The sequence below is a fragment of the Orcinus orca genome, chromosome 17 (assembly GCF_937001465.1).
Source record: "Orcinus orca chromosome 17, mOrcOrc1.1, whole genome shotgun sequence".
Lineage (NCBI taxonomy): Eukaryota > Metazoa > Chordata > Mammalia > Artiodactyla > Delphinidae > Orcinus > Orcinus orca.
This window is the reverse complement of record NC_064575.1, coordinates 85,867,975-85,891,527: the sequence shown is the minus strand read 5'-3', so window position 1 is coordinate 85,891,527 and position 23,553 is coordinate 85,867,975. Positions and strand designations below refer to the sequence as shown.

Here is a 23,553-nt window from a genome sequence, read left to right as displayed (position 1 = left end):
TGTGCACAGGGCTGCCTGGGCAGGGTCTGGGCCACGTGCCCTGAGCTGACAGCTCCGTGGGCGGGCCTGAAGGGGCATCTCGGTGCCTCCCCTGCACCTCTGTGAGGAAAGGACAAGAGCCCTGCACAACACCTGCCCCACCGGCCCTCACCTGTGGCGTTGCGAGGACACCGCACTGCAGCCACCTCTCCGGCCGGGGTCTCCTTCCAGATCACAGCGCCCAAGCTGTCCTCAGCGCAGATCTCATGCGGCTCTGCCAAGGGGCTAGACACGTGAGTGTGGGTGGGGCACGGGGGGTGGGCCGAGACCTGGCAACAGGGTCAGGAAGGCCAAGGCCCTCGCGAGACATCTACCCTCACGAGGGGGAGGCTTTCCCCAGCAGAACTAAGCTCCAAGCTCCCTCCCCCGCCACTCAGGAGGCCCCTCCCCAGAGTCCAGCGGTGGGGTGGGAGTGCGGGAAGCTCACCGGGACACCGCTGGGCACTGCACTGCCGGTATTCATCTTGTGGGCCCCGGCAGGCTGCTCCCCCGAAGAAGGGCCCCAAGCAGGCGCGCTCCCGCCGCTGCGTGCCACCTCCACACGTGACGCTGCAGCCGCCCCACGGCGTCCAGGCCTGCCATTTCCCGTCCACTGTGGGACACGGCCATGCACAGAGCCACAAGGATGGGGGTGAGGAGGGTGCGGACACAGGGACGCAGGGGCAGGAAGCCACGAGGAGAAAGAAGTCGAGACCCAGGACGGGGAAGCCAGAGCCCAGACTGATACAGGATCAGACAAATGCCTCCTGTGCACTGGTCCCTCACAGTCACCCCCCCCGCCCCCCACACCCCCAGGGCCGTGTACAAGGGCCCACCAGGAGCCCCCCAAGGTCTCACCCCTCCCGAGTGGCTCACGCCCACCAGATCCCCCCACCCGCAGGCCCTGGAGCATGGCCCTGACCTGGACACTGCTGCAGGAAGCAGTCTCGCGTTTCCACCCAGTGGCCCTGGCACTCGGCGCCCCCGTACGAAGGCCCGTTGCACTCGCGCGTGCGCTGCTGCCGGCCCTGAGAGCAGCTGGCGGAGCACGAGCTCCAGCTTGACCACTCATTCCAGTTTCCATCCACTGCCCGGCCCAGGGGATGAAGGGGACAGGAAGGCAGCGTGAACACCCAGGGCCCACACCCAGCCTGGGGCACAGGCGTGAACACCCCACAGGTGTGGCCCCCCCCACGAAGTCTGAGGCATGGGTGTGACACCCAAGAGGGCCCATCACCCCAACGCCCACGGTACGCGAGTGAGAACGCCCCAAGGTCTCCAACCTTCAGCCTGATCACAGCCTGAGCTTCCAACCTGAGCCCCCTAGCAGGTGGGTCTGAGCGGGCAAAGCGGGGCTCCCAGGGCAGGGCTGGCCGGTGGCCCACTGGGCCCTTCCCTTCCCTTCCCGCCCCTGTCCCACCTCACCCAGCGACCTCCCTCTCACCTACCAGGGCACAGAGCGATGTTGCAGAACTTGGTTTGCTTCTCCGGGCCCTCACAGGGGTTGCCTCCAAACTGGGGTGGCCTGCAGGTGCGCGTGCGGTCCCGGAAGCCGCGGCCGCAGGTGCTGGAGCACAGGCTCCAAGGCGACCACTCGTCCCAGGCGCCGTGCACTACGGAAGGAACAAAGCACTCTGCGACCCCTGTCTGCCCGAGCCCGCAGCCCGGTCACCCGCCCCTGATGCCCCGCCCTCTGACCCGGACGCCCCGCCCCCTGCTCCTGTTATTCCCCCGCCCCCCACGGCGCGCCGCCCACCTGGACACACAGCGGAGTTGTTGCACAGCCGCTGCTCCCGCAGGGGCCCGCTGCACTGCGTGCTGTAGGAGGACGACACACAGAAGCGCGTGCGAGTCTGCCAGCCCTCACCGCAGGTGCTGGAGCACACGCTCCACGGGGACCACTCCTCGGCCGCGGGGTCACCTGTGGGCCCAGACCTACAGCATCACAGGCCTGCTGCTGCCCCTGCACCCGAGCTACGGTCAGACCGTCAGGCGGCCGCAGCAAAGCCCTTGAGCACCCCACCCGTTTTTTATTCTCGACAGTCCCCTTCTCCTCACACCACTTCCCCTAAATCCAGTGTGCCTGGAGACAAGAGCCTGGCACCTGAGAGGTTAGTCTAATTACGGAAAATTATTACAGTCATTACTTAGAAGCAACAGCAATTAATAACGTATAGTACTTGCCCAAAGACCTAGTCCCCTGAGACCAACTTTCCCCACTTCCCAGGGTTTTAGTGCATTTGCGTTGTCAGCCCCGCCCAGACGCTGCCACTCACCTGTCTGCGGGGCAGGAAACCCAAACTGCTGCAGCTCGTCTCCCAGCTCCTCGCGCCGCCGGGCATCCGTGGACCGCAGGGACTGGCTCCGGGAGTTGGTGCGCCCGGCGGCTGCAGGGCGGGTTCAGGTAAGCGTCCAGGCCGTGGCCTGCAGCCCCCGCCCTGCAGCTCTAGAGGGGCGCTCTCGGCCCTTGGTCCCTCGGTCCCCAGCCGTAGCGGGGTCCGGGCTTCTCAGCACCAGGGCCACTTGGCCGCACCGGACAGGTGGGAAACTCGGGACCAGGGCACCCTGGCCTGGCGCCAATCACTGTCTGGTCCAGTCTCCCCTGCCCTGCGCCCCTCCCTCTCTTCCTCCGGGGCCCGCAGGAGTCACCTGCGGGGCAGCACGTCTGAATGGCTACTGCTCTCCGCTGCTGAGCATCGCGGCAGCGATCCTGCCCCCCGCGGCCCAGCCCCGACACCCCAGGGCCCTCTCCAGGCTTCGGAGATGAGCTCCTCTCCCCAGGAAAGTTCGTCGGGGAAAAAACAACCCGAAGAATGACAATCTCATTATAACTTGATTTAATTTTATGGAAGCAGCTAAAATATGCATGAGATCATTAGAGAGCCTTATTAAAGAAATACATCCTGGAGGCAGCATCCGGCTGGGACAGTCGGGTCTGGCCAGGGCTAGGGATGGCGGTGGCGGAACAAGCCCCTCAGCCGGCTTTCCACGTGCACCCCAGAATTCCCAATCCACAGCTGCTAAGAAAGACCCATCCAGTCCTAACACCGGGTCCCACCCTTCCTCCTGGGCCCTTACTTCTACTGGTCCCGCCCCTGGAAGGCTCCACCCTCTGACCCCGCCCCTGTCCCACGTCCCGCCCCTCGTAGCCCAGGCCTTGCCTGGCCCGGCCCCGCCCCGAGCGCCCTCCCTCCCTCCCTCACCTGGCCAGGCCCTGCCCGCCCCTCCCCGCCCTTTTCCCCGCCCGGCCCTGCCCAGTCCGGGTTCCTGCCTCCACCTGACCCCGCCCCGAGCCCCTCCCTCCCCCGGCTCCGCCCGCGACCCGCCTGTCCGCGCACTCACGGCCGCAGGCCTTGCGGTTGCACAGGCGGCCCTCCTCCAGCACCCCCTCGCAGCCGCCGCCTTCAATGCCCGGTGCGGGCAGGCAGGTGCGCGTCCGCGTCTGCAGGCCTCCCCCGCAGTCCCGCGTGCACTCGCCCCACAGGGACCACAGCTTCCAGCCGCCTGGTGGGGACCAGAGGGCAGGGGTCAGGGCCAGGGGCAAAGGGCTTTGGTGTCTTTCGGGGAGTGACCTCTAGGGGTCTCCCAGGCAGGGATCTGGGGCACAGCAGCCCCTGCGAAGAGGCCTCCGCGTCGGAACCAGCATAGCACCCTGGAGGGTCAGCTAGGAGGCAAGTGTGGGCCTGGACGGGGTTGGTGATGGGGTGTGAAGCAGAGGCCGACAGGGCCGGGAGGGGCAGAGGTGCCGGGCAAGTTGTGGTCCGGGGCCCACCCCACTTCTCTCTGGAGTCTCTGTGCTCTCCGGCTCTGTCTACAGGCACCTGGGCCAGGGTCTCCACTGGCTTTGAATCCAGGTCCCCAGTGTGGGGCTGGACACAGAGCTGGAGCCCCAGGTGGGTCTGGAGAATGAATGAATGAATGACACCCCTGCCCACCCCAACGGCTGCCTTATATCGAGGGCCGGGTGATGGGCTGGGGGCAGAGGGGCTCTCCTGCCTGGCACCGAGCCTCGCGCCCTGCTGAACCCCCTCCCCATGGTCCTCAGTCCAGTATCCTCTGAGCCTCAGTTTGCTCATCCCCCCATCCCCTGCCATGACCCATGTGCTCATTCCCCCAGCACCCGCAGGGACACCAGAGGTGACCGAGGTCCCACCCCTGGTAGCCGAGTGGGGTCTCACACCCAGGGCCCCGCCAGGCGGAGCGTCCCCCAGACCCAGCAGACACTGGCTGCTGAGGGCCTCCAGGCCCCTATGGCCACCCTCCTTCAGCCCTCTCAAGGGTCTTCTCCATCCCGGCCCCGTCCCCCCAACCATCATGACCTCGTGCCCCTGAAGTTCTGAGCCCCTTGGTGGCCCCAGTGCCACCAAAGACACTAAGAGGGACAGCCTCAAAGTACTGGGGAGCCATTGAGGGGTGAGAAGCAGGGAGGCCACACATCTTGGGCCAGAGCTGGAGGCTGCACTGATTCGCTCAGGAAGGGGCCGCTTCATCCAGGCTTTCTGTTCAAAGGCCACACTTAAGGTGCCCAGATCACTCCTGCCTCGAGGGACTCTGGTGCCGCCACCCCATTTGTCCTGGAGAACCCCAGGGCCCCTACACTCCCAGCATAGCAGGGTCAGGGCAGACTCACCAAGGGCACGCAGCCTCACCGAGCACCTACTTTGCGCCGGGCACCCTGCACACAGCCCCCCGACATGGCACCCATGTATGAGGAGGCGAGGAGATGGCATTGCCAAGGCCCAGCACTGGGAGCTGCACTAGAGCTGGGCCACTGCCCCATGCTGCCTGCTCACCCGGGGCTGGAGCAGGGGAGCCAGGCTGGCCAAGGGCAGGTCACACCTGGCCCAGCAGGAGCGTCCCTGATGCCTCCTGGAGGCTGGCTTATCTGGGGAGCACATAGGGTGGGAATGAGGACTGTGCAGATCCTGGAGGGTGGGCACTGGAGCCGAAAGGCCAGGTTCACATGGTGGCCCCAGCACCCACGACCATGGGATGGTTAAGTCCACCCTGCCCTGACCTCACACCCCTCGCCAGAGGACGAGGACACTACTTCCTAGGACTTACGCCTGTGAGGGTAAATGGCAAGAAATGGCTGGGCGACGACAGGTGTGGGCGTCACTGGGGTCGGAGTCGATCCCAGAGAACTCACTTTGATTTGCAGCAAGTCGGGCGTCCAGGTGCTCTGTTCTGTGGAGGGCCGCTCCCAGTGGTCCCTGCGCCTGTGCTGGGAACCGACCAGCAGGGGGCGCCGGAAGCAAATGAACGGGAGGCGGGTGAGGGAGCCCAATTTCCCCAGTTTGGAAGGCGGGGCTCATTTCTCCCTCCACGCCCCCAAGCCCTTGAGGAATCTTCTCTCCCCTTGCAGAACCCACCCTCCCATACGTCTCACTTCCCCCTGAGCCCAGAGACGCAGAGCATCAACGGGCCAAGGGCACAAAGAAGTCAAGCCTCCTGTCCTCCAGACTTGCCATGCTGGTGGGTCACGCAGGTGGGTGGGGCAGGTGGGCGGGCCGACGCACCCAGACAGGGACCCGTAGTGGGGGCCGGCTCGGACCTTAATCGCTGTCTTCTGGGGGTGGGCGTGGACCCGGCTCTGCCCCTCGCGCACGCGCAGTAACACTTGGTTCCTAGCCGTGCAGCGGCGGCCCAGGGAGGAGCTTCTCACTCTGGGAGCCCGACTGAGCTTTGCAGGGACCCTCGCTTCAGGGGGCCGAGGGGCCCGGTTCTGAGCCCCTTCCTGGGTCTGGGCGTGACGGCTTGTGCTCCCACAAGGGAGGCCTCTCTGCTCCCATTGTTCAGATGGGAAGATCGAGGCCTGCCCTAGTGACGGGATGCGCGTACTCCCCCAGTTACGAGGGGGCCGAGCAGGAATCGCCCAGGTTGTTGGACCCGGCCCATACACCCTTCAAGGACGGTTGCTTCCCTCAAGGCCGGCTCTCAGGGCGGCATCCTGGGCAGGCGAGTACTGACTCCCCCATCCCTGTCTCCCCCACTCCGTGCCAGATGCCTCAGGAACCTCGAGTCCCAGTCCACCCAGGAACCAAGTGCTCACCCCACTTACAGCAGAGCAAACTGAGGCTCAAAGAGGGGTGGTCCAGACAGTCAGGCTGGCGACCCCCCCCCCCCACCTGCAGGAGGATCTGCCCTGGAGTTGAGGAGGCATGGAGGCCCGAGCCTCAGAAGACAGGCGCCAGGGTCCCCAGGGCTGAGTAAGAACCAGAAGTATGGAGGACACTACACAAATAGGACTTCCTTGTGGACAGAAATGTCCATGCCGTGGGGGTGAGAGACAAACAGGCCAGGGCCCCGGGGGAGGGGGTGGGGAGCCCCCAGGTGCACACGGCAGGACTGGTGGGCAGGACTGGTGAGCGGCTGGGCCCTGAGGCTGCGCAGATATGGGGCCCTCACTGCTGCCACTCTAGGCGCCTTCACTCTGGGGACCGTCAGCCCCGCAACCACGCCCACCTGGAAGGTACAGACAGGGAGGCCAAGTTACCCACCGGGTGGACAAGGAGAGGAGCTGGGACTGGACCCATGATCAGATTCCAAGCGCTCCTCCTACACTGCCCCCCAGGCAGAGGCTGCCCGCCAGGACCACCCCCAGCCTGGTACTCCAGGCCTCACTGGTCTCACCGTCATACTGAGACAAAGGAACAGGGAGGCCTGGAGTCCAGGGAGACAGGCCTGCCGGCAGGGACAAGGTGGACACGTCCTGCCTGGCCCCCCTTGCTGCCCCAGCCCAGCCCCCGCGCGGAAGCCTGAGTGACGCGGAAGCTGGAAGTGGGTGGGAGAGAGAGGGTGTCCATGCTGGCTAATCGCGGGATGCCACTTGGTTCCCATGGCAACTGCCGCAGAGCTCAGTCTTTCAGGATAGACTCAGGTTAGGCCTCTGCTGCCAAAACACCCACAATTTCAGGGCTGGTTACCTTGGTGACCCAGGGGGTGGGGATGTGGTGGGGGGAGGGGGAGGAGAGGAGGGGTCATATGGGAGAGGCCAGGCAGGGGGTCCACTGGCTCAGAGCACAGACTGCCCCCCAGGCCTAGCCCTGACCCTGACCACACACTGGGCCTTAATCCTCTTCACAGATTGCCTTCTGATCCTGGACACGGGATCCCTGATCCCCTGTCACATACTGAGCCCTGATCCCAGGCACGGACCCATCCTGACCTTGGCCGCACTCCCACCACCGATGAACACTCGGTTAATGGTAGCTGCTATCTTTGTTACCATTTTTATTTTTAACGTGTGTCCCCCCCACGGCTGACACCTGATAAATGCTTGTCAAGCAAATGCAGCCACGACCAGGGAATTACCCAGGCAGGGCTCCTGGGGCCCGCAGAGCTGGGCACAGGGGAACTCAGGCCACCCTTTCCTGGGTGGCCACGGTGCTCCTGGGCTGGGTGGGCTTTGAGGGGGCAGCAGAGGAGTGGGCAAGGCTGGGGGGTGGGCTGCCCCTCCAGGCCCGGAAAGAAGCCGCCATTCTTCCCGGGCTCAATGCCCCCTCTGTCTGGAAGCCTCATTTCCATCTCATTAAGGGATGAATAGAGCCAATTAATGGCCGCCAGGCAGCCTTGGCCGCCCAGGAGAGAGAGCACACAGAGAGGGGGGCTCCTGGCCCCCTTCCCACCCTGGTGCCCCAGCCTTCAGGCCATGGCCTCCCTGGTCCCTGCGCCCTCAGTCAGCTGGGATGAGGGCGCTGGGGGGGGCCCTCTTCCCGCTGGGCCTTCCCGCCTCCTGGGTCCCCTTTGGAGGGGAGCGGTGCACTTCCCGTCTCCTCCAGCAGAGGTCTCCCCAGTCTAGCAGGTCAGGCAGCACCCGGCTGGGGGGGTCAGCCCCTGCCCATTCCCGCCCCGCAGTCAGGCCGGGTTCCGTGCACATCCACCTCGGCGAAGTCCAGCCCCTGTGCGGACCCCTACCCCCAACCGAGCGAAGGTGTGTACTGCGGAATGCAGGCTCCTCCTCTCAGCCCCCTACATGGATGTGCAAATGAGGACCACAGGGAAACTGGACAGCTCCCTGAAGCCCCTCTCCAACCCAATCCCCAGTCCACAGCGCCCCTGGCTCCACAGGTCCAGACCTGGTGCATCCTTCACCAAGGCCTGCAGCTCCCAGGCCCGAGTGACCAGCAGTCTGCCCAGCTGCCACAGGCACCCCTGGATCTCAGGACAGGCTGAGAGCCGTGCCCACTGCCCACGGGGCCACTTGCCAGAGAAGGAGGACAAGGGGGTCTCCTCCAAGCGTGGCAGAGGCGCCAAGACCCTATGAGCAGGAGCTGTGCCATCCCTGTTTTCACAGAAGGGAAGATGAGGGGCGACTTGGCCCCGTCTGCGGGGTTGCTCACTTTCTCAATGCTGCTTTCCCTGAGCCAGGCAGGTGCCCCCTAAGAAGGGTGCCCGTTACAAGCTCGAAGGGCTGGGTCCCACCCGGCTTTGCCCTTCGGCGCTGGATGACCTGGGCAGGTCTCTTCTCCTCCCTGAGCCTTGGCTATACGACCGACAGCGCTTCTCCCCACCTTTTAGGGAAGTGGGACCCCAGCAGGGCCATAGCTTCCAGTCTCCCTGGCCACCGGGGGGTGTGGGGTGAGCTCTGGCCTCTCATGGCAGTTCCTCTGTGGGTGATGCCCCGTGCGTACTTATTGTTTTCATGGGGTCACATCTTGCTATTTCCCTCTGGAATGGGGGCTGTCTACAATGGAGCCTGAAACCTTGTTTTCCAGATTTTTCTAAATTGGCCCTTGTGCAAAAGCGCAGCTCCCCTGGCTGGGATGACAAACCCAGTCCTGGCAGGGAGGCCCTAACCCTTCCTACTCCCACCCCGACCCTGCTCCCCACCCCCAAGCGCCCAGTTGCCCCCAAACTCCAGAGACACGCCTTTCCCCCTGGGATTCCCCACTCGTCCCTCCCCCCAGCCCAGCTCCCCTCCACACCCTGCAGGCCCCAGAGAGGGCTCGCAGCCTCCCCCGAGGGAAGTTGTGGGGCATTTAGGGTTGGAAAGACTCCAGATCCCTTGGGGGGGGGTTTCAGGGCAGGGGCGCCCCAGCTGAGAGGCGAGGGGCCTGGAGGAGGCGGGTGGAGCGCTCGGCATCTCCCCTGGCGTGTGGCCTTGGGCAGGTCACGGCCCCCAGGCCGGCATCGCGGCCCAGCACGTGCCCAGGATGTCACACACTCACACGCTCAGGCTCCAGCCCACCCCCCACCCCCCGCCCCATGCAGGCACTTGGAGGGGGCACACGGGCACACACACACAGGGACACACACACAAGGAGACACGCACACTCGCCCCCAGCCCTCAGGATGCGGCTTCTTCATTATCTTACATGTCACTTCTGCAATAAAATTCTTTAATTAAAACGTGAATATTTAAAACAACCCTTGAGAGAAACGGCACATCTCACCAGAGGCAGAAAAACGCAGAGAGACTCTGGGAGGGGGAAGGAGGGACAGCCCGAGAGCACGTGGGAGCGCGCAGGCAGCGCAGAGGGGCAGCCGGCGGGGCAGGGGAGAGGGAACAGTTGCTCTGGCCTGAGGAACGCTTGCCAGTCGGATGCGTGACGTGGCCATGTGGCATTTGGACAGGCCGGGCGGGGGCAGGGCTGAAAATGGGCCACGGGCTGGCCTGGGCCTCCTGCTTGCTCCGGCTCCGGCTCCGCGGCTATGGAGGGACGCGCCTGACCCAGCCTCCCCTGGCATGCGTGAGGGGACGCAGCTTCCTGGGCACAGGCTCGGCAGGCAAGATATGGGGTCTGGATCTGCTGTGTGTCTTCTGAATTACTGCTGGACCTCTCTGGTCCATATACCACCCCACCCCTACACACACATGAACACACACACACACACCCTCTCCTTCTTGCAGGAGAAGCCCCAGGCAGGACCACCAGGTGACCAAGAGCTGGCTCTGCTCTCTGTCTCCCCCTTACAAGCTGTGTGACCCTGGCTGCTGCCTTAACGTCTCTGTGCCTCCTTCCACTCAACAAGAATTAATCAAGGGCCTGCTGTGTGCCAGGTACTGGTCCACACACGGGGCTTCGTCAGAGAGCAGGGCAAACTCCCCTGCCCTGTGGTGGGTACATCCTGGCAGGGGCGGAGAATAAGGACACAGGAAATTCTCCAGTGCTCACAGGCGATACCGTGTGGGAAGAGAGAGAAAGAGGGAGAGAGAGAGAGTGTGAGGCGACAGCAGGGCTGGGGCTGCTGCCGCTTTCTGCAGCAGGGCCAGGGCGTCTTGAGAAGGTGCTATCTGGGCAAGCACTCAAGGGAGGGAGCCCTGTGGGCACGTGGGGAGGGTGTTCCAGGCCAGGGGACAGCCCATGCAAAGGCCTTGGGCAGGGAGGTAGGTGCCTCGCTGGGGAGCCATCTCTGGGCAACTGGCAAGAGTTAACTGGTTAAGATGTGGGTGCTTCCTGCACAAAGGAAACACGCAGAATGCGGCTACTGCCACTACTAAGATCAGGTTTACTCCCAAGGTCTCAGAAGCATCAGGGCCTTCTGAGTCCAGGGCACGGGCACGGGGTCTGAGCTGCCTGTGGGCCTGGGCGACCATGTCCCGTGCCCCCCGCCCCGCAGAGTCGAGCTCCTCGCTTCATGGCGGCAGCCCCAGCCCTCATGCCCTCCGAACCGTCTTCCACGAGACTGCCAGCCCTGCCTCGTAGCCTGGACTTCCGCTTTGTCAGGATTGCTGAAATCGGCTCGCACAGAGCCAGCCTAACACACACACACACACACACACACACACACACACACACACACACAGCAAGTACATACCACAGGTGCACACCTGCACATGCTCACATGCACACGCGCACAAAAACGATGCACACAGATGCCGATGCACTGCACACAGGCACGCACACGTGTATACACCAGCCGTACACTCATGCACAGACTCACACACATGCCCGATGCACTGCACACAGGCACGCACACATGTATACACCAGCCGTACACTCATGCACACACTCACACACATGCCCGATGCACTGCACACAGGCACGCACACGTGTACACCAGCCGTACACTCATGCACAGACTCACACACATGCCCGAGGCACTGCACACACGCACACATATATACACCAACCATACACTCATGCACATACACACATGCCCGATGCACTGCACACAGGCACGCACACATGTATACACCAGCCGTACACTCATGCACATACACACATGCCCGGTGCACTGCACACACGCACACACACACCATGCACGCACAGCACACGTACTGGCAACGTGCATGTGAACACACATAACACATGCCGTGTACACACATACATGCACGCATGTATACTTATACACATGGATGCATGAACACACACATGCTCACGTAACACACTGCACACATACATGCACATGCACACACACACGCACGCCTGCCCACCCCTTTCCAGCACCAGTTCCAAACATGCCCATTCTCAGAATCTCTGTGCAAGCCCGAAGCACCCAGCTGTGGTCTCCAAACAGCTCCGCTCCTCCAATCTGCCTCTTTGCCCCCCAAGCCCTCTAGATCCTCTACCTCATAGTAAACACAGATAGTGGCATTTCATCACTGACGTTGCTTCTGCTTAGAAACACTTTCACCCCAGTTCTCATTCCTCATAACAATCAAGAAAAGAAGACGTTTTTACTCTTTCCATTTTAAAGACAAGGTCCGGGGACACAGCGAGTGTGGGGCGGGCTGGGATTTGAACCTGACCTGGGCCTATCCTGGGGCGCCAGGTCCCAGGCTCCCTCTCAAACGACATTCCCACCAGATGACCCACAGGCCTGTCACGGTCAGGTCCTGCTCTGTCCTCTGGATCTTCCACCCCAGCCCTGTCCTCCCTGCCACTTCCCCACCTCGGCCGAGGTCCTCACTCCTGGCCAGAACCTGGGAGGGGTCCAGCCATCTCCTGCCTCCACGCCCACATCCTTTGCATCAGCAAGTCCGTCAGCTCCACGCCCCCCCCAAGATCCTCCCCCTTCCTCCCACCCAGGCCAGCGTCTGCTCCCTCCTGGATGCCTGCAGTGCCCTGTCCCTGCCCCGGATTCCCCCTCTGAGCCCGACATTGCATGTACAGCCCCAGTGATGTCACCCTTCTGCTTAAAGCCCCCCATGGCCCTTCAGCTCTCATGATAACACGCAAACTCCGGCCAGGAGGCCTGTCCACCACCGTACCCGACTCCAGCAGCAGGGCCTGCTCCCTCCAGCACCAACGTCACAGCCCCACAAGCTCCTGCCACTTGCCACACATGTATCACACCAGCCCCGTCCCCTTGACCTTCTCCCGCAAGCTCCACACGGCTCCAGCTGTACCAGGTATCTACCCGGCACGGTCACTGCCCCGAGATGCTAACAGAGAGCAGCTCTTGCACTTTGGTTTCCAGTGTGGGCCAGGCCCCAGGGCAATCAGGTCTGAGGTGACTGAAGAGTCCCTCAAAGCACTCAGCACTCTGCCAGCGAAGATGCTGAGGCTCAGGGGCAGGTGACCACTGGGGAGTGGCTGAGCGACATGTCCGGCCAGGCCCCTGCCCCACTGGTCCTCTTGCATCCGCCCACCTCCCAAACTAGCCGCCGGCCCGGCATCTCTGCTCCATTCTCCCCACCCCCCTGCCCTGAGGACCACTCCCACCACCACGCTGCGGGGTCTGCCCACGCCAAGGTCACAGTGACCTCTACCTTGCCCAGCCCAAAGGTCAGCCCTCCCAGCCTCCCACGCCATCGCTGGGAGCCCTGACACAACTGATGGAAGATGGGGCTTTTCTGCCGGCTTCCTGGACACCACACCGCCTCCACCTCCCGGGGCGCTGCCCGCCTCTTCCCTCCTCTCCTGATCCCCTCCAGCTATGCTCACCGCTCCACGGGGGTTTCTAATCTGGGATCCACGGCCCGGGGCCCATGAATAGAACCACGTTCCAGGATAGCTGGTTTCCTCTGTAACCCCACGTAGCTTCTCTGATGCCTTTACAGACGTCACTCGGAGGAATCCATCGGCCTTACTGGCTCCGGAGACACCAAGAGCCCTGGACCATGTCACCTGGTCTCACGGTGACCTGCCCGCATGAACGCCCAGCCCAGCCTGGCCCCCGGACGCCTGGCACGCTGTCTGGTGTCTCAAACTCCACGTTCGGTGAAGAGCTGTCCCCTGACGCAGCCCCAGCCTCCCGAGACACCCTGGGCGTCCCGCTCCAAGCACGCACAGGGTCTCCCTCCTGCCCGATGCCAGGGGGCCCGCTCGGTGTCCCATTCCACTGATGGCGCCCTCCTGTGCAGGTGGCCGTCTCACCGAGGAACCCAAACTGCTAAGAAGGTGGGACCAGCTGAGCACACGCCCAACCCCACCTTTGCCCTGCCCTGCCCTCTGACCCGCACGGGGCTCACCTGCACCCCTCCCAGAACCTCGAACATGGCCCCCTGACCTCCAGGTGACATGCAGCCCCGCCACCAGGGTCCCTCCCCCTGCGGTGTCTTCATCACCACCTGACGTGCCTGTTTCTTGTGCTTTGCCGTTTAACACCGCCCAGACCCAGAAGGCAGCTCCACGAGAGCGAGAGCGAGAGCGAGAGCGAGAGCGGGGGTTTTGTTTTGTTTTGTTTTGTTTTTGTTGTTTCTTGTCTTCCTTGCGTGTCCCCGGCTCCTAGAACACCTCACAGGCGCTGGGTAACTAACTGCTGCTTGACGGTTTGCGTGGCTGTAACCATGTGCAAGCCCCACACTGCATCTCCTTGACCACATGAGTCCACTCTGCTCACTTTGTCTCCCGTGTCCCAGGAGGCCCCTGCAGACCCCGGCCACAGGCCACAGCAGCCTGCTGGCCCATGAGAATGGTCCTGCCTGCGAAAAGGGAGGGACCGGGAGGGACCCTCCCCCCAGCCAGGAATCTAAAACTCCCTCATCCTGGGAGAAATGAGACCTGCTCTTCCTTCCTTCCCTCCCTCCCTCCATCCATCCCTCCCTTCCCTGAGCACTTAGCAAGCACCACCCACGAGGCAGGCACCCCAGCACCCTGGGGGCCAGAGGCAAGCACCCAGGCTGCCCATTCTCAGCGAGCCTGCAGAGAACTTCTCTCTTTGCACTTGGCTTCCCTGAAGTGCTCGGGGGATCGGTGGCCAGGGCAGCCCTGCAGAGAAGACCCTTCCCACCCACCGTATGCCCAGAGAGCCACCCCAGGGCCTCTCCTAGCCGTCACTCACCTGGAGCGCCATCCCCGCCCCGGTCCTGGGTCAGGCTGGTGAGGCAGTTCTCGGGGCCACCAGCCACGCCGTCCCTCAGGCAGACATCCCCACGAGGCACCAGGGAGCCGGAGGCAGGGTCGCCGGTGTCCCCGCCCAGGCAGGCACAGGGGGTCTGCATGATGCCACAGGGGTGTGAGCTGCGGCTGCCAGCCAGACAGGCGTCCAGCCAGCGGCACAGCATCTGGCAGGCGGCCCGGCTGGGGTTGCGGTTGCCCACGACCAGGTACTCCACGGAGAAGTCGTCGCTGGGACCGGGGGGCCCGTCCTGGGGCGCGGGGCCGTCATCCTGCGGCGGCCGCTGCCGCTGCATCTGCAGAAACTGCTTGCTGGCCTGCAGGAAGGCCAGGGGCGCCGAGGGGTCGCAGAGCCTCAGCACCTCGTCGAAGCTCTCCACGCCCAGGTAGGTGCGTGTGGACTCCAGGAAGGAGTCGAACTGGTAGGTGCGGACGCGGCTGGGGCCGCTGCAGGAGGGCGCCTTGGCCACCTTCACGTAGAGCGTGTAGCGGCGCGGGTCCGGGTTGCGCAGGGTCCAGGAGCAGCGCGAGGCGTTGGCCGGGAACACGGCGGCTGCCGAGAAGTACCCGAAGAACTTGCCCTGCACCAGCGTGGCGCACGGCTCGGCCCCGGGCCCCGCGTCTGTCCCCGCGGCCGTGCCCGCCTGGTGCCCCAGCAGCAGCAGCAGTGGCCCGAGGATCCAGAGGGCGCCCGGGGCGGCGGCCTGGCCCCTCATCCTAGCTCGCGGGGCCGCCAGGGTTCCGCCGGCTGGGCAGGCAGGCGCGAGCCAGGCCTTGACATGCCAGGGTCCGGCAGCAGCGAGCGGAGCGGGCCGGGGCCGGGGGCAGGGCCTTCAAGCGAGGGCAGGAGGAGGAGACGGCTTCAGGCGACTGAGTGGGCAGGGGCGGCTCCTAACGTCCGGGGCCCCAGTGCCCGCCTGTGGTCGCCAGCAGCAGCTGGAAGAGAAAGAGCAGAGAGGGTTCGCGTGAGCCCCCGGGGGAGGCTGGGACTTGGCACGCTGGGGGCAGTGCCCGCCCCGGGCTCTGGGCCCCCGACACAGGCCCTGGCCTCGCTCTCAGGCACCTGCTCTGCCCACCTGTCTGTCTGCCACCTGCCAGCATGTCCACCTGCAGGGGCAGGAGCCAGGGGCCGGGGCCCCTCCTCCCCCACCAAGCCTGAGCGGGAAGCGGTGGGCCACCCTGGCCAGGGCCGCAGGCCACAGGGGCCTCGGCTGTGCCCACCTGGCTGGGCAGCCTGGCGTGGCTCCACGGGCTCTGGGCCCGACCGCCTGCCCTGGGGTGGCCACGGAGGCCATTCTGCCCCTGGGCCTCTGTGGCCTCTCAGACCGTATCCGTCTCCAGCCCTCTTTCAGGGAAGCATCTGCAAACCCAGCCAGAGGGGAAGCAGGGCAGGGGAGCAGAGGAGACAGGTCATTCCTGCCGTTTCCCAGCTTCCCTGCAGCCCCGCCCCTCTGGGCCTTGCCCGGTGCAGGTGCAGAGACCCCTCCCACTTCTGTTTCGTCACAGCAGGAGTGACCAGTTTTTGGGGGGTGAGGGTAGGATTGGTGCCCCGTCTCTGGGTCTCTGGCTGTGACTGTGACATCCACCCACCTCCTATTGCCCCCCCTTCCTGCTCACACAGCCACTCAGGTGCCCCCTTTGGCCCACCAGCCATGTTCCTGCCAGGGAGCCTCCCTCTCCCCGCCCCGGGGTCACCTGCGGCCACCGGGACCAGGCTTCGGCCTGCCCCTCCCCACTTAGCCAGGCTGCTCCCTGCCTCCCATCTCACGATGAGGAAATCAAGGCTCAGACGGGGTCACAGGCAGGGAGTGGCAGTACCCACACTTGAACACCCCCAGATTGACCCCAACCTTGTGGCCCTGGGGTCACCTGTGCTGCACCAGGAATGGGCACTGGCTGTGTGCCGCCGGCTCACACCTGGGGGGGGGGCAGCTCCGGCCCAGGTCAGCAGGGACACAGCAGAGCCGTCCCGGGCCCGGGGAGCCAACGCTGCCCGTCCTGACGCGCCTCCACGTGGACCCTGCAAAGCTCCTTCTGCCTAAACCTCAGCTTCCCCACCCTCCCCCCAGAGCCCCTGCTGGGCGTCGTCCGGGCAGCAGCAGCTGAGCATGTGGGCAAAGCGGGGGGAGTCACGGCAGCCCCCCGCAGCCCGCCTGGCCTGGTGCCGGCGCCTCGGCTCCGCCGACCGTGCACACGCCAGCCGCCTGCCCACAGGGACTTGCTGCTTCTCGCTGCCTGGGCCCAGCTGGCCGGCGACACAAGGTCGGTCACTGCTCTGCAGTCCCCTCCTGGCGTCCTTCCTGGCAGGCCTCGTCGGCAGAGCAGGGAGCTGGGTGTGGGCGGCCTCGGGCTGGCCAGGATGGCTGGACACGGGCTGCCCCGCTCATGGCAGTGTGGACCCGGCCAAGGCCCTCACTTCCCAGCCTCACTCTCCCGGCACGAGGTCAGCGCTGGACCTGTGGGTTTACCCAGAGATGGGGCAGCAGGCACCCGCGGCAGGGGCTCCGGATCACCAGGGGCGGCCCTGTGGGGCTCTTCAGTGGCCAACGCTCAGGTCCCCTGAGGAAAGGACTTGCAGACCCCGCATGCAGACCCTGCACTTGGCCCCTGCTTCCAGGAAGCCCCTCTTCCGGTCGCGCCTCTAGGCCATCCGGGGGCCAGCCTCGGACGCCAGCATAGCAGAGCCGCCTGCCCTGGCCACCCGCTGCCATGTGTGGGAACCGAGAGGCTGGGGCCAGGGTCTCACAGTCAATCCCAGACCTAGGAGGCTGCCTGCAGGGGTGGCCATGGCATCCGAAACCTCACCTGAACCCCAGCCCCGGCTGCAGCGCCCCCTCCCTTGGTCCCAGGCTGGGACCTAATGCAGCCACCAGGCCCCCAGCTGGAGCCCCAGCCCCGGGACAAACCCTCTCCGATGCCCCGGAGAATCTCAGGTGGAAGTCGGCAAAGCCCAGCAGAAACCCTGATCACACTCGGGCGTTTCCCCAGCACCACCCTGACCCCCGCCACGCGACAGCCGACTTCTTCTGACTCATCCCCCTTGACCTGGGGTCAAGGCCACCCCAAAACACAGCACCTTCCCCCAGAGGGGCCTGCCCGGTCCTGAGATGGCCCAGGCCGGGCCCGCACTCTCCCCTCCCCACCCCAGCCCCTGGCGGCCCACGCCACAGCCCTCCCGTGTGGAATGTGGGTACAGCCTGGCGCACACACCCGGCCTCAGGTGTCTCAGACACTCAGCCTCAAGGCTGCACAGCTGCCTCCACCACCCTGTGGGCTCGCAGGCCTGGAGGGGCGTCCCAGCCAGGCCCAGCGTGGAGGGAAAGCACAGGAGAAGCAGGGCTTGTGGCGGGGAGGGGACCAATGTTGGGCTCGATCCTGCGCGGGGCACTCTGTCTCCGCAGGAGCAATCCTGGGGCTCCTCTATGGCGCGGTTGTGCGGACGGGCACGTGGGGGCCACAGACGAACAACCCTGGTGGGGGCTTGCTGGTGCAGGGCGCCTGAGGCAGGGTCTGGGTCCAGGTCTGCCGCACAAAGCCCCTGCCCTCTGAGAGCTGGCACTGCCCTAGGCCCGGCAGAACCGGCCCTGATCCTGCCCCTGTCCCAGGGCCCGCGGGAGCTGGGCCGAGCCGGGGCCCTCCTAGCATCCCTGCCGGCTGGCCCTCATCCACGCCAGCTCACTCCGCTCCTTGAGGGCCTGTCAGGGGAGCGAGGCCCAGCCCAGGGTCCCGCACAGCGGGCGAGAGGGAGAAGCGAGGATGAGGTGCAGGGCAGCGCCCCGTTCAGAACTGCCCCGTAGAAGGGCGGCAGCACAGGGCTTGGCCTGGGGGGCGAGGAAGGAGGCAGGGCAAGGATGTGCAGGACGCAGAAGAGAGCGGCCCCGGCCCCGGCCCCGGCCCCGGCTGGGCGCTGCGACGTGGAGGCGACGCTGCTGGCCTGGACCCGGGGGAGGCGGGAGGCGCCCATGGGGACAGGGGCTAAGTGGCAGCTCAGGACGCCTCACCCCCGGGACTGAGGCTCTGCTATGAGCCTTCGACAGGCTCCTGGGGCCAGGAGATGGCCTAGAAGGGCCCACCCATGGGGTGTTCACACAGGGTTCCACAGCGCGGACCACTAGGGCACCAGGGGGCCAGGCCTCCTCTACACCTTGAACAGCTCCACACCCTGGGCCTTGGGCAGGGCTCTGCTGGCCAGAACGCTGTCCCAGCTCTGAGTCTGAGTGCCACAGAACTGGCCTCGCTCTGCCTCTTCTGGCTGGGTCTCGGGGCAGAGCTGGGCAGGAGGCCCAGGCCGTCAGCACGGACAGCTCCCGTGCCTGCCAGCGGTCACTCACCCTCCACCTGCCCGCACCCCACACCCTGCCCTCTGCCCCGCCCCCAACAGACCCACAGGTGCTTTCCAGAGGCTGAGGCCTCTCCCTCCCCATTAACTGCCTGCCTGAAACGCTCCAACAAGGCCTTGGATAAATGGCTCAGAGGTCCCCTCTAGCCTTGGTCGGGGGGACGCCCGTGTCAGGCCCCAGGTCACACAGCCGTGGTGGAGGCTGACCAGTTGACTCCATCCCAGGCCCGGGCAAGCAGAGCTGAGATGGGGTGGGGCGTGCAGGGGAGCCCCTGACCCTACCTGGCACCCAGGGCTAGTGTCCTGGAGGGGGCAATGCTGGGGAAGGGTCCCGGGATGAGGGGGACAGCATCGACCTTCACTGGGGGGATTCCTCTGACGGGGGAGGGGGCACAGGCAGGGAGAGCCGGGGGGAGGCTTGTGTGGTGTCTGGGCCGGGAGGGTGGTCAGAGGACAAACAGGGTCATGGAGGTGACCAGGCTTCTAGCTTGAGCATGTGGGCCATAGGCGGTGGGGACCCTCGCTGAGCTGGGGGGAGTAGACGTGTGCCCGTACATGTGCACGCACGTGCGTGTGCAAACACCTATGTCTCTGTGCGCGCACGTGTGTGCGCGTGCCTGCACTGTGTCTGCACACACGCACACGTGTAGTAGCACGCTTGTACAAGGCTCCCAGCAGGAGGAGGGCTCAGCGTTTAATCATGGGACGTGCAGGGCAGTGGGACAGGGACTGGGGCTGCGAGAGGAGTGCTTGCCTGGAGGGGGAGCCCATGGCCAGGACGGAGCCCCACGGAGGCCAAGGCAGGGCCTCAGAGAAGGGCCAGGCCGGCAGAAGGCCGGCTCCACACTGGGTGCAGGTGACTGGGGCTGTGGCTCCCCCGGGCTGGCTCACGCCTGCTCCCCTAGGCCACACCCAGCGCCCAGGCCTCCGCTGAGGGTCAAACTCTACAAGCCTGGCGACCACAGGTGAGGGGCCTGGAGGAGGCTCCTGGCCTCGGGGCCGGGGTCCAGCGAGGCTGCGGGTCGCTCCTCTCCAGAGGTGCTCACGGGGGGACTGTCTCCCTGGGGCTGCAGGCCCCCTGTCTGGTCCTTGGGTTCCCATATCCCAACCTGGGTCATTGCGGCGTCCATCGCCCCCTGCCCATCTTGGGGTCCCAAGGACGGTGGCCAATTAGCACCCAAGCCCCCTCAGGCCCCCGCCTCTCCCATCACCTTCTCAGGGCCAAACTGCCCTGCTGCAGGGAAACCCTCCTGGTGTCTGGCCCCCATCCCTTTGGCCAGCCTCTGCCCCGAACCTACCACGCGGCCTCTCAGAGCCTGCAGGGTGGCCTCGGGGTGAGGGGTGGGGGACCCCAGAGAGCCGGCCACGGCAGGCGGAGGACGGGGATCTGGAGTCACGGAGACGAGAGAGGGAGACGGTGGCTGCTTACTGAGCGCTGACCGCACACGGGACCCCAGGAGGCAGGAGCAGCAGCGGCCCCACTTCACAGCTGGCAGGGTCGCCGCCCGCTGAGGGGTGACGCGCCCTCCTCCCACCACCGTCCCAGACGTATCTGCGCACGGGGGACCATCCAGCCCCTGGCCTCGATCAGAAGCCCTGGGCGCCTCAGGGGCGTGGGCTGGATGCCCACCCCTCAGCCTCCAGAAGCCTCCAGCCTCACCTCAGTCCGTGGGATTCCCCCCCCCCCCCGCAACTGTCCAACACGCAGGCCTGACCCAGGCCCTGCCTCCATCCCTCCCCACCCACCCCAGGCCGCCAATGGCATCCCCCGACACCAGCCACAAAAGGCGCTCTGTTGTCCCGCCCGGCACTCTGAACAGTGCCCGCCTGTGTGTCCCGGGGAAGGCTGCACTGGGGGAGGGGCGCGTGGGCACCCGCGGCTCGGAGCCGGCGGCCGGGTGGGGCTGGGAGAGCACGCAGGGGAGGGCCCCCGGGGGCACCTGACCGCCCAGCGGGGGCCGCCCTCCTGGGCCGTGGCAGGTCAGGCCAACAGGCAGAGCCTCCGTTCATGAGCAGAGCTGGGGGCGCCGCTCGGAGATCCTGCCCCCAGCCCTCCTGACTGGCGTGTGGCGCACCCCAGGCCTCCCCCAAGGAGGCCCCGGCCATGTTCCACTCACAGCAGAAAGGTGGGAGCTTGCCAGGGAGGTATCCCTCGGGGCGGGGAGGGGCCGCCTGGGCAGGGCTGGGCTGCCGGCAGGGAGGCCTCCTTCCCCTGCCTACCTGCCTGCCTGGGCACAGGGGCTGCCAGGGGAATCTGGCTGGAGGCCAGGCAGAGCTCCCCAGGAGGAAAAAGAAAGGTGCCCCGGAAGGTCCACTGCTGGGGGGTGGAGGGAGGGCCCTCTGGCTCTGCTCCAGGCCTCCCCGTACACACCCTCACCCTCATCACACCTCTTCTTGCCCAGGAGCCTGTTACCCCAAACCACCTGTAGGCCTTGAAGACACCCCGTGCCCTCAAGCTCCCGGGCTGCCCCCGCTGCCCTGGCCCCTGCCCAGCAGACACCCACCTGTCCTTCAGGACACGGGCCAGATGGCTGTCCTAGAAGCCTTACCTGAGCCTGCCGGACCCCTCCCGCTCTGAGCTCCACTGCGTCCTGCGCCCCGGGCATGCACACACGTGGTTGCATACACACGCACACGATGCCCTCGCGTGCACACAGACACGCTCTCTGGAGAGTCCCAGGCGGGGACAGTGAGAGCGTCTGCCCCATCAACTGGGGCAACCCCCCGGAGCGGGGAACTCTCCTGAGGAGGGGAGGCTCCTGAAATTCTGGGTGTGACATACGTCACTGCCCTCTCCCCTCTGTGTCCCCCTGCTGGGTACCCAGATTAAGCCCCTGCTCCCAGAGAGGGAGACACACCTTCCACGCCCGCTCAGCGGCTGGCCTACAAGTGATGCCCACCCACACCCCACGCCAGGATCCATGCCTGAGGTTCCCAGGAAGAGGGGCTCATCCAAGGTCACCTGTCCAAGGCCACACGGGGAGCGTGTGAGGACGGTGACAAGATCGGAAGAGGCGGTCAGGAAGGGCCCTGGCGGCCGGCAGACAACACTGAGGTCCCAGGGACGTCCCGGATAGGCCTGGCCAGGTGGGGACGCAGAGGTCCTGACAGCATGGAGTGGGGAGAGGGGGGATGACAACAGAGGAAGGGGGTGCTTAGCCTGGACGTGCTTCAGGAAACCCAGGTCTCCTGGCTCCTGACGTTCCCTGTACCCACCCTAATGGTGCCAGCAGCTGTGGCAGGACTGGCCGTCCCAAGACGTACCTTGGTACCTGGTGCCCAGAGGTATCAAGGCTCTGGACCTGGGCCTCCCCGAGACCCACGGGGCGCCCTCTCCCCTCTCTCCAGGACGGCCGAGGTGAGCGAGGGTGGCAGAGGGCGGGCCCGGAGGAGAAAGGGCAAGCCAACCTGTGGCCCACAGTGAGCGCCGGGGAGGTGGACCCCGAGACCGGGACAGGACTGCGGAGGAACCAGTGTGCGCACGCGGGGGTGCCTATGCACACGCATGTGCAGTGCGTGAGGGAGCGTGTGCACGGCAGCAGGGAGGGTCGCCGTGTTCGGGGTGAATGTGTGCCGGTGTGCACGTGTGTGAGTGGAAGGCTTTCCGGAGGCGCCCCTGCGCGCTGGGACCCAAACGGTCAGGGCTCTGGCGGGGAGCAGGGACAGCGCTCTCTCTGTTCTGAAGGCACTCCCATCCCTCTGGGACAACTGGGCCCTCCCCGAGACCTGCATTGGCAGCCCCGCCCCCCAGGGCGGCACCCTCCTGCCTGCTGTGTGCTTTCCCCGGCAGCGCCCGTCCTCCCCTACCCTGGGAGCCAGGAGGACACTGGGACGCAGGGACGGCTCCCTAAGAGATCTGAACCCAGGGGTTTACACTCAGCTGAGGCCACAGGTCCTGGGGTCTCCCTGCGAAGCCCCGCCCTGCAGGGGGAGGGCCTTGTGCCTCTGTCGCCTGCAGCTGCGCGGAGGCAAAGGCCTGGAATCAAAGTTCCAATGGGAAGCTCTTCCCCTCTCTGGCCTTACTTTTCCAACAACTGTAAATGGGCAGTGGGTGGGAAGAGGGGCTCTCCCGGTGCCCTGCGGCCTCAGGGTCCTCGGAGTGACACCATGTCCCCGGACATGAATGTCCACCTCGGGGCCCAGATTCCAGGGTAGCGCACGCTCGCGTTCTGTGCTGTGCTGTGGGCTGTTTGTGGTGCACACTGATGGGGCTCCTGGGTGGTATCAGGGTGACGGCCGTTCTGTGGTGACAAGTGAAGTCTGGAGTCCAGTGCAGTTGTGGGCGGGGCAGCCCCATGCAACCTGGCTGCCCCTAGGAGCACCCGCTACCTTTGGCATGTCCATCAGGCCAAGTCATCACCTCTGTTTACAGCCCCCCGTGGCCCCCACCACTCCCAGGACATAGCCCGAGGCCTACAGGGATCTGCGGTCTGGCCCCGCTCCCTCTGAAGCCCTGGTCCTGCCATTCACCTCTTTTCCAGCTCCTGTCTACGCCTCACACCTGCCACAAGGCCTTTGCATGGCTGGTCCCATACTGAGACCCTCCTCATTGTCATCACCACCACCGCTCTTCTCCCAGCTTAGCTGCCACTTCCCCGTGGAGGGCTCTCGGGGAGCCCCACCTCTGGGCTCCTGCAGGCTGCTGTCTTCCACCCCCAGGGTCCATTCACTGAGCCGAGCAGGGTCTCCTTCCTCCCGTATTCCCACCAGCCTTCACACCGGGTGGGGGGCATGCCCTCTGCCTCGTCCGGGCTGCACCACTAGTGCGAGTGTGTACACGTGGGCACCCACACGTTCAGTATGTGTGTGCGCGCAAGCTGTGCACAAGGGTATCCGGGCCGTGTATGTTTACACAGAAATCACAGCTCTGACCGATGGCGCAGCGGCAGCCGTGGAGGCTGGAGGCCAGAGGGTTCCAGAGGACAACGGGATAGTGTGGGTTTGCTGGTTTGGATAGAGTTAACAAAA

General features: G+C 65.3%; 1 protein-coding gene across 8 annotated transcripts in view; it reads right to left on the bottom strand.

Moving 5' to 3' along the window:
* Positions 1–23,553, bottom strand: part of ADGRB1 (adhesion G protein-coupled receptor B1) — an 82,524-nt gene that overhangs the window by 55,074 nt on the left and 3,897 nt on the right. For 6 of the 8 annotated variants that reach the window (XM_049700687.1, XM_049700681.1, XM_049700683.1 and 3 more), the window contains exons 2-9: positions 14,191–15,182; positions 3,361–3,522; positions 2,295–2,405; positions 1,775–1,939; positions 1,467–1,631; positions 941–1,105; positions 467–631; positions 152–253 (exon numbers count right to left, since the gene is read on the bottom strand). In XM_049700687.1, the coding sequence (XP_049556644.1) occupies positions 152–253; positions 467–631; positions 941–1,105; positions 1,467–1,631; positions 1,775–1,939; positions 2,295–2,405; positions 3,361–3,522; positions 14,191–14,962 (1,807 nt within the window). In that variant the 5' untranslated portion in view covers positions 14,963–15,182. Of the gene's footprint in view, positions 1–151; positions 254–466; positions 632–940; positions 1,106–1,466; positions 1,632–1,774; positions 1,940–2,294; positions 2,406–3,360; positions 3,523–14,190; positions 15,183–19,883; positions 20,251–23,553 lie in introns of those variants that run through there. The other 2 variants (XM_049700682.1, XM_049700688.1) reach the window with 2 other exon arrangements.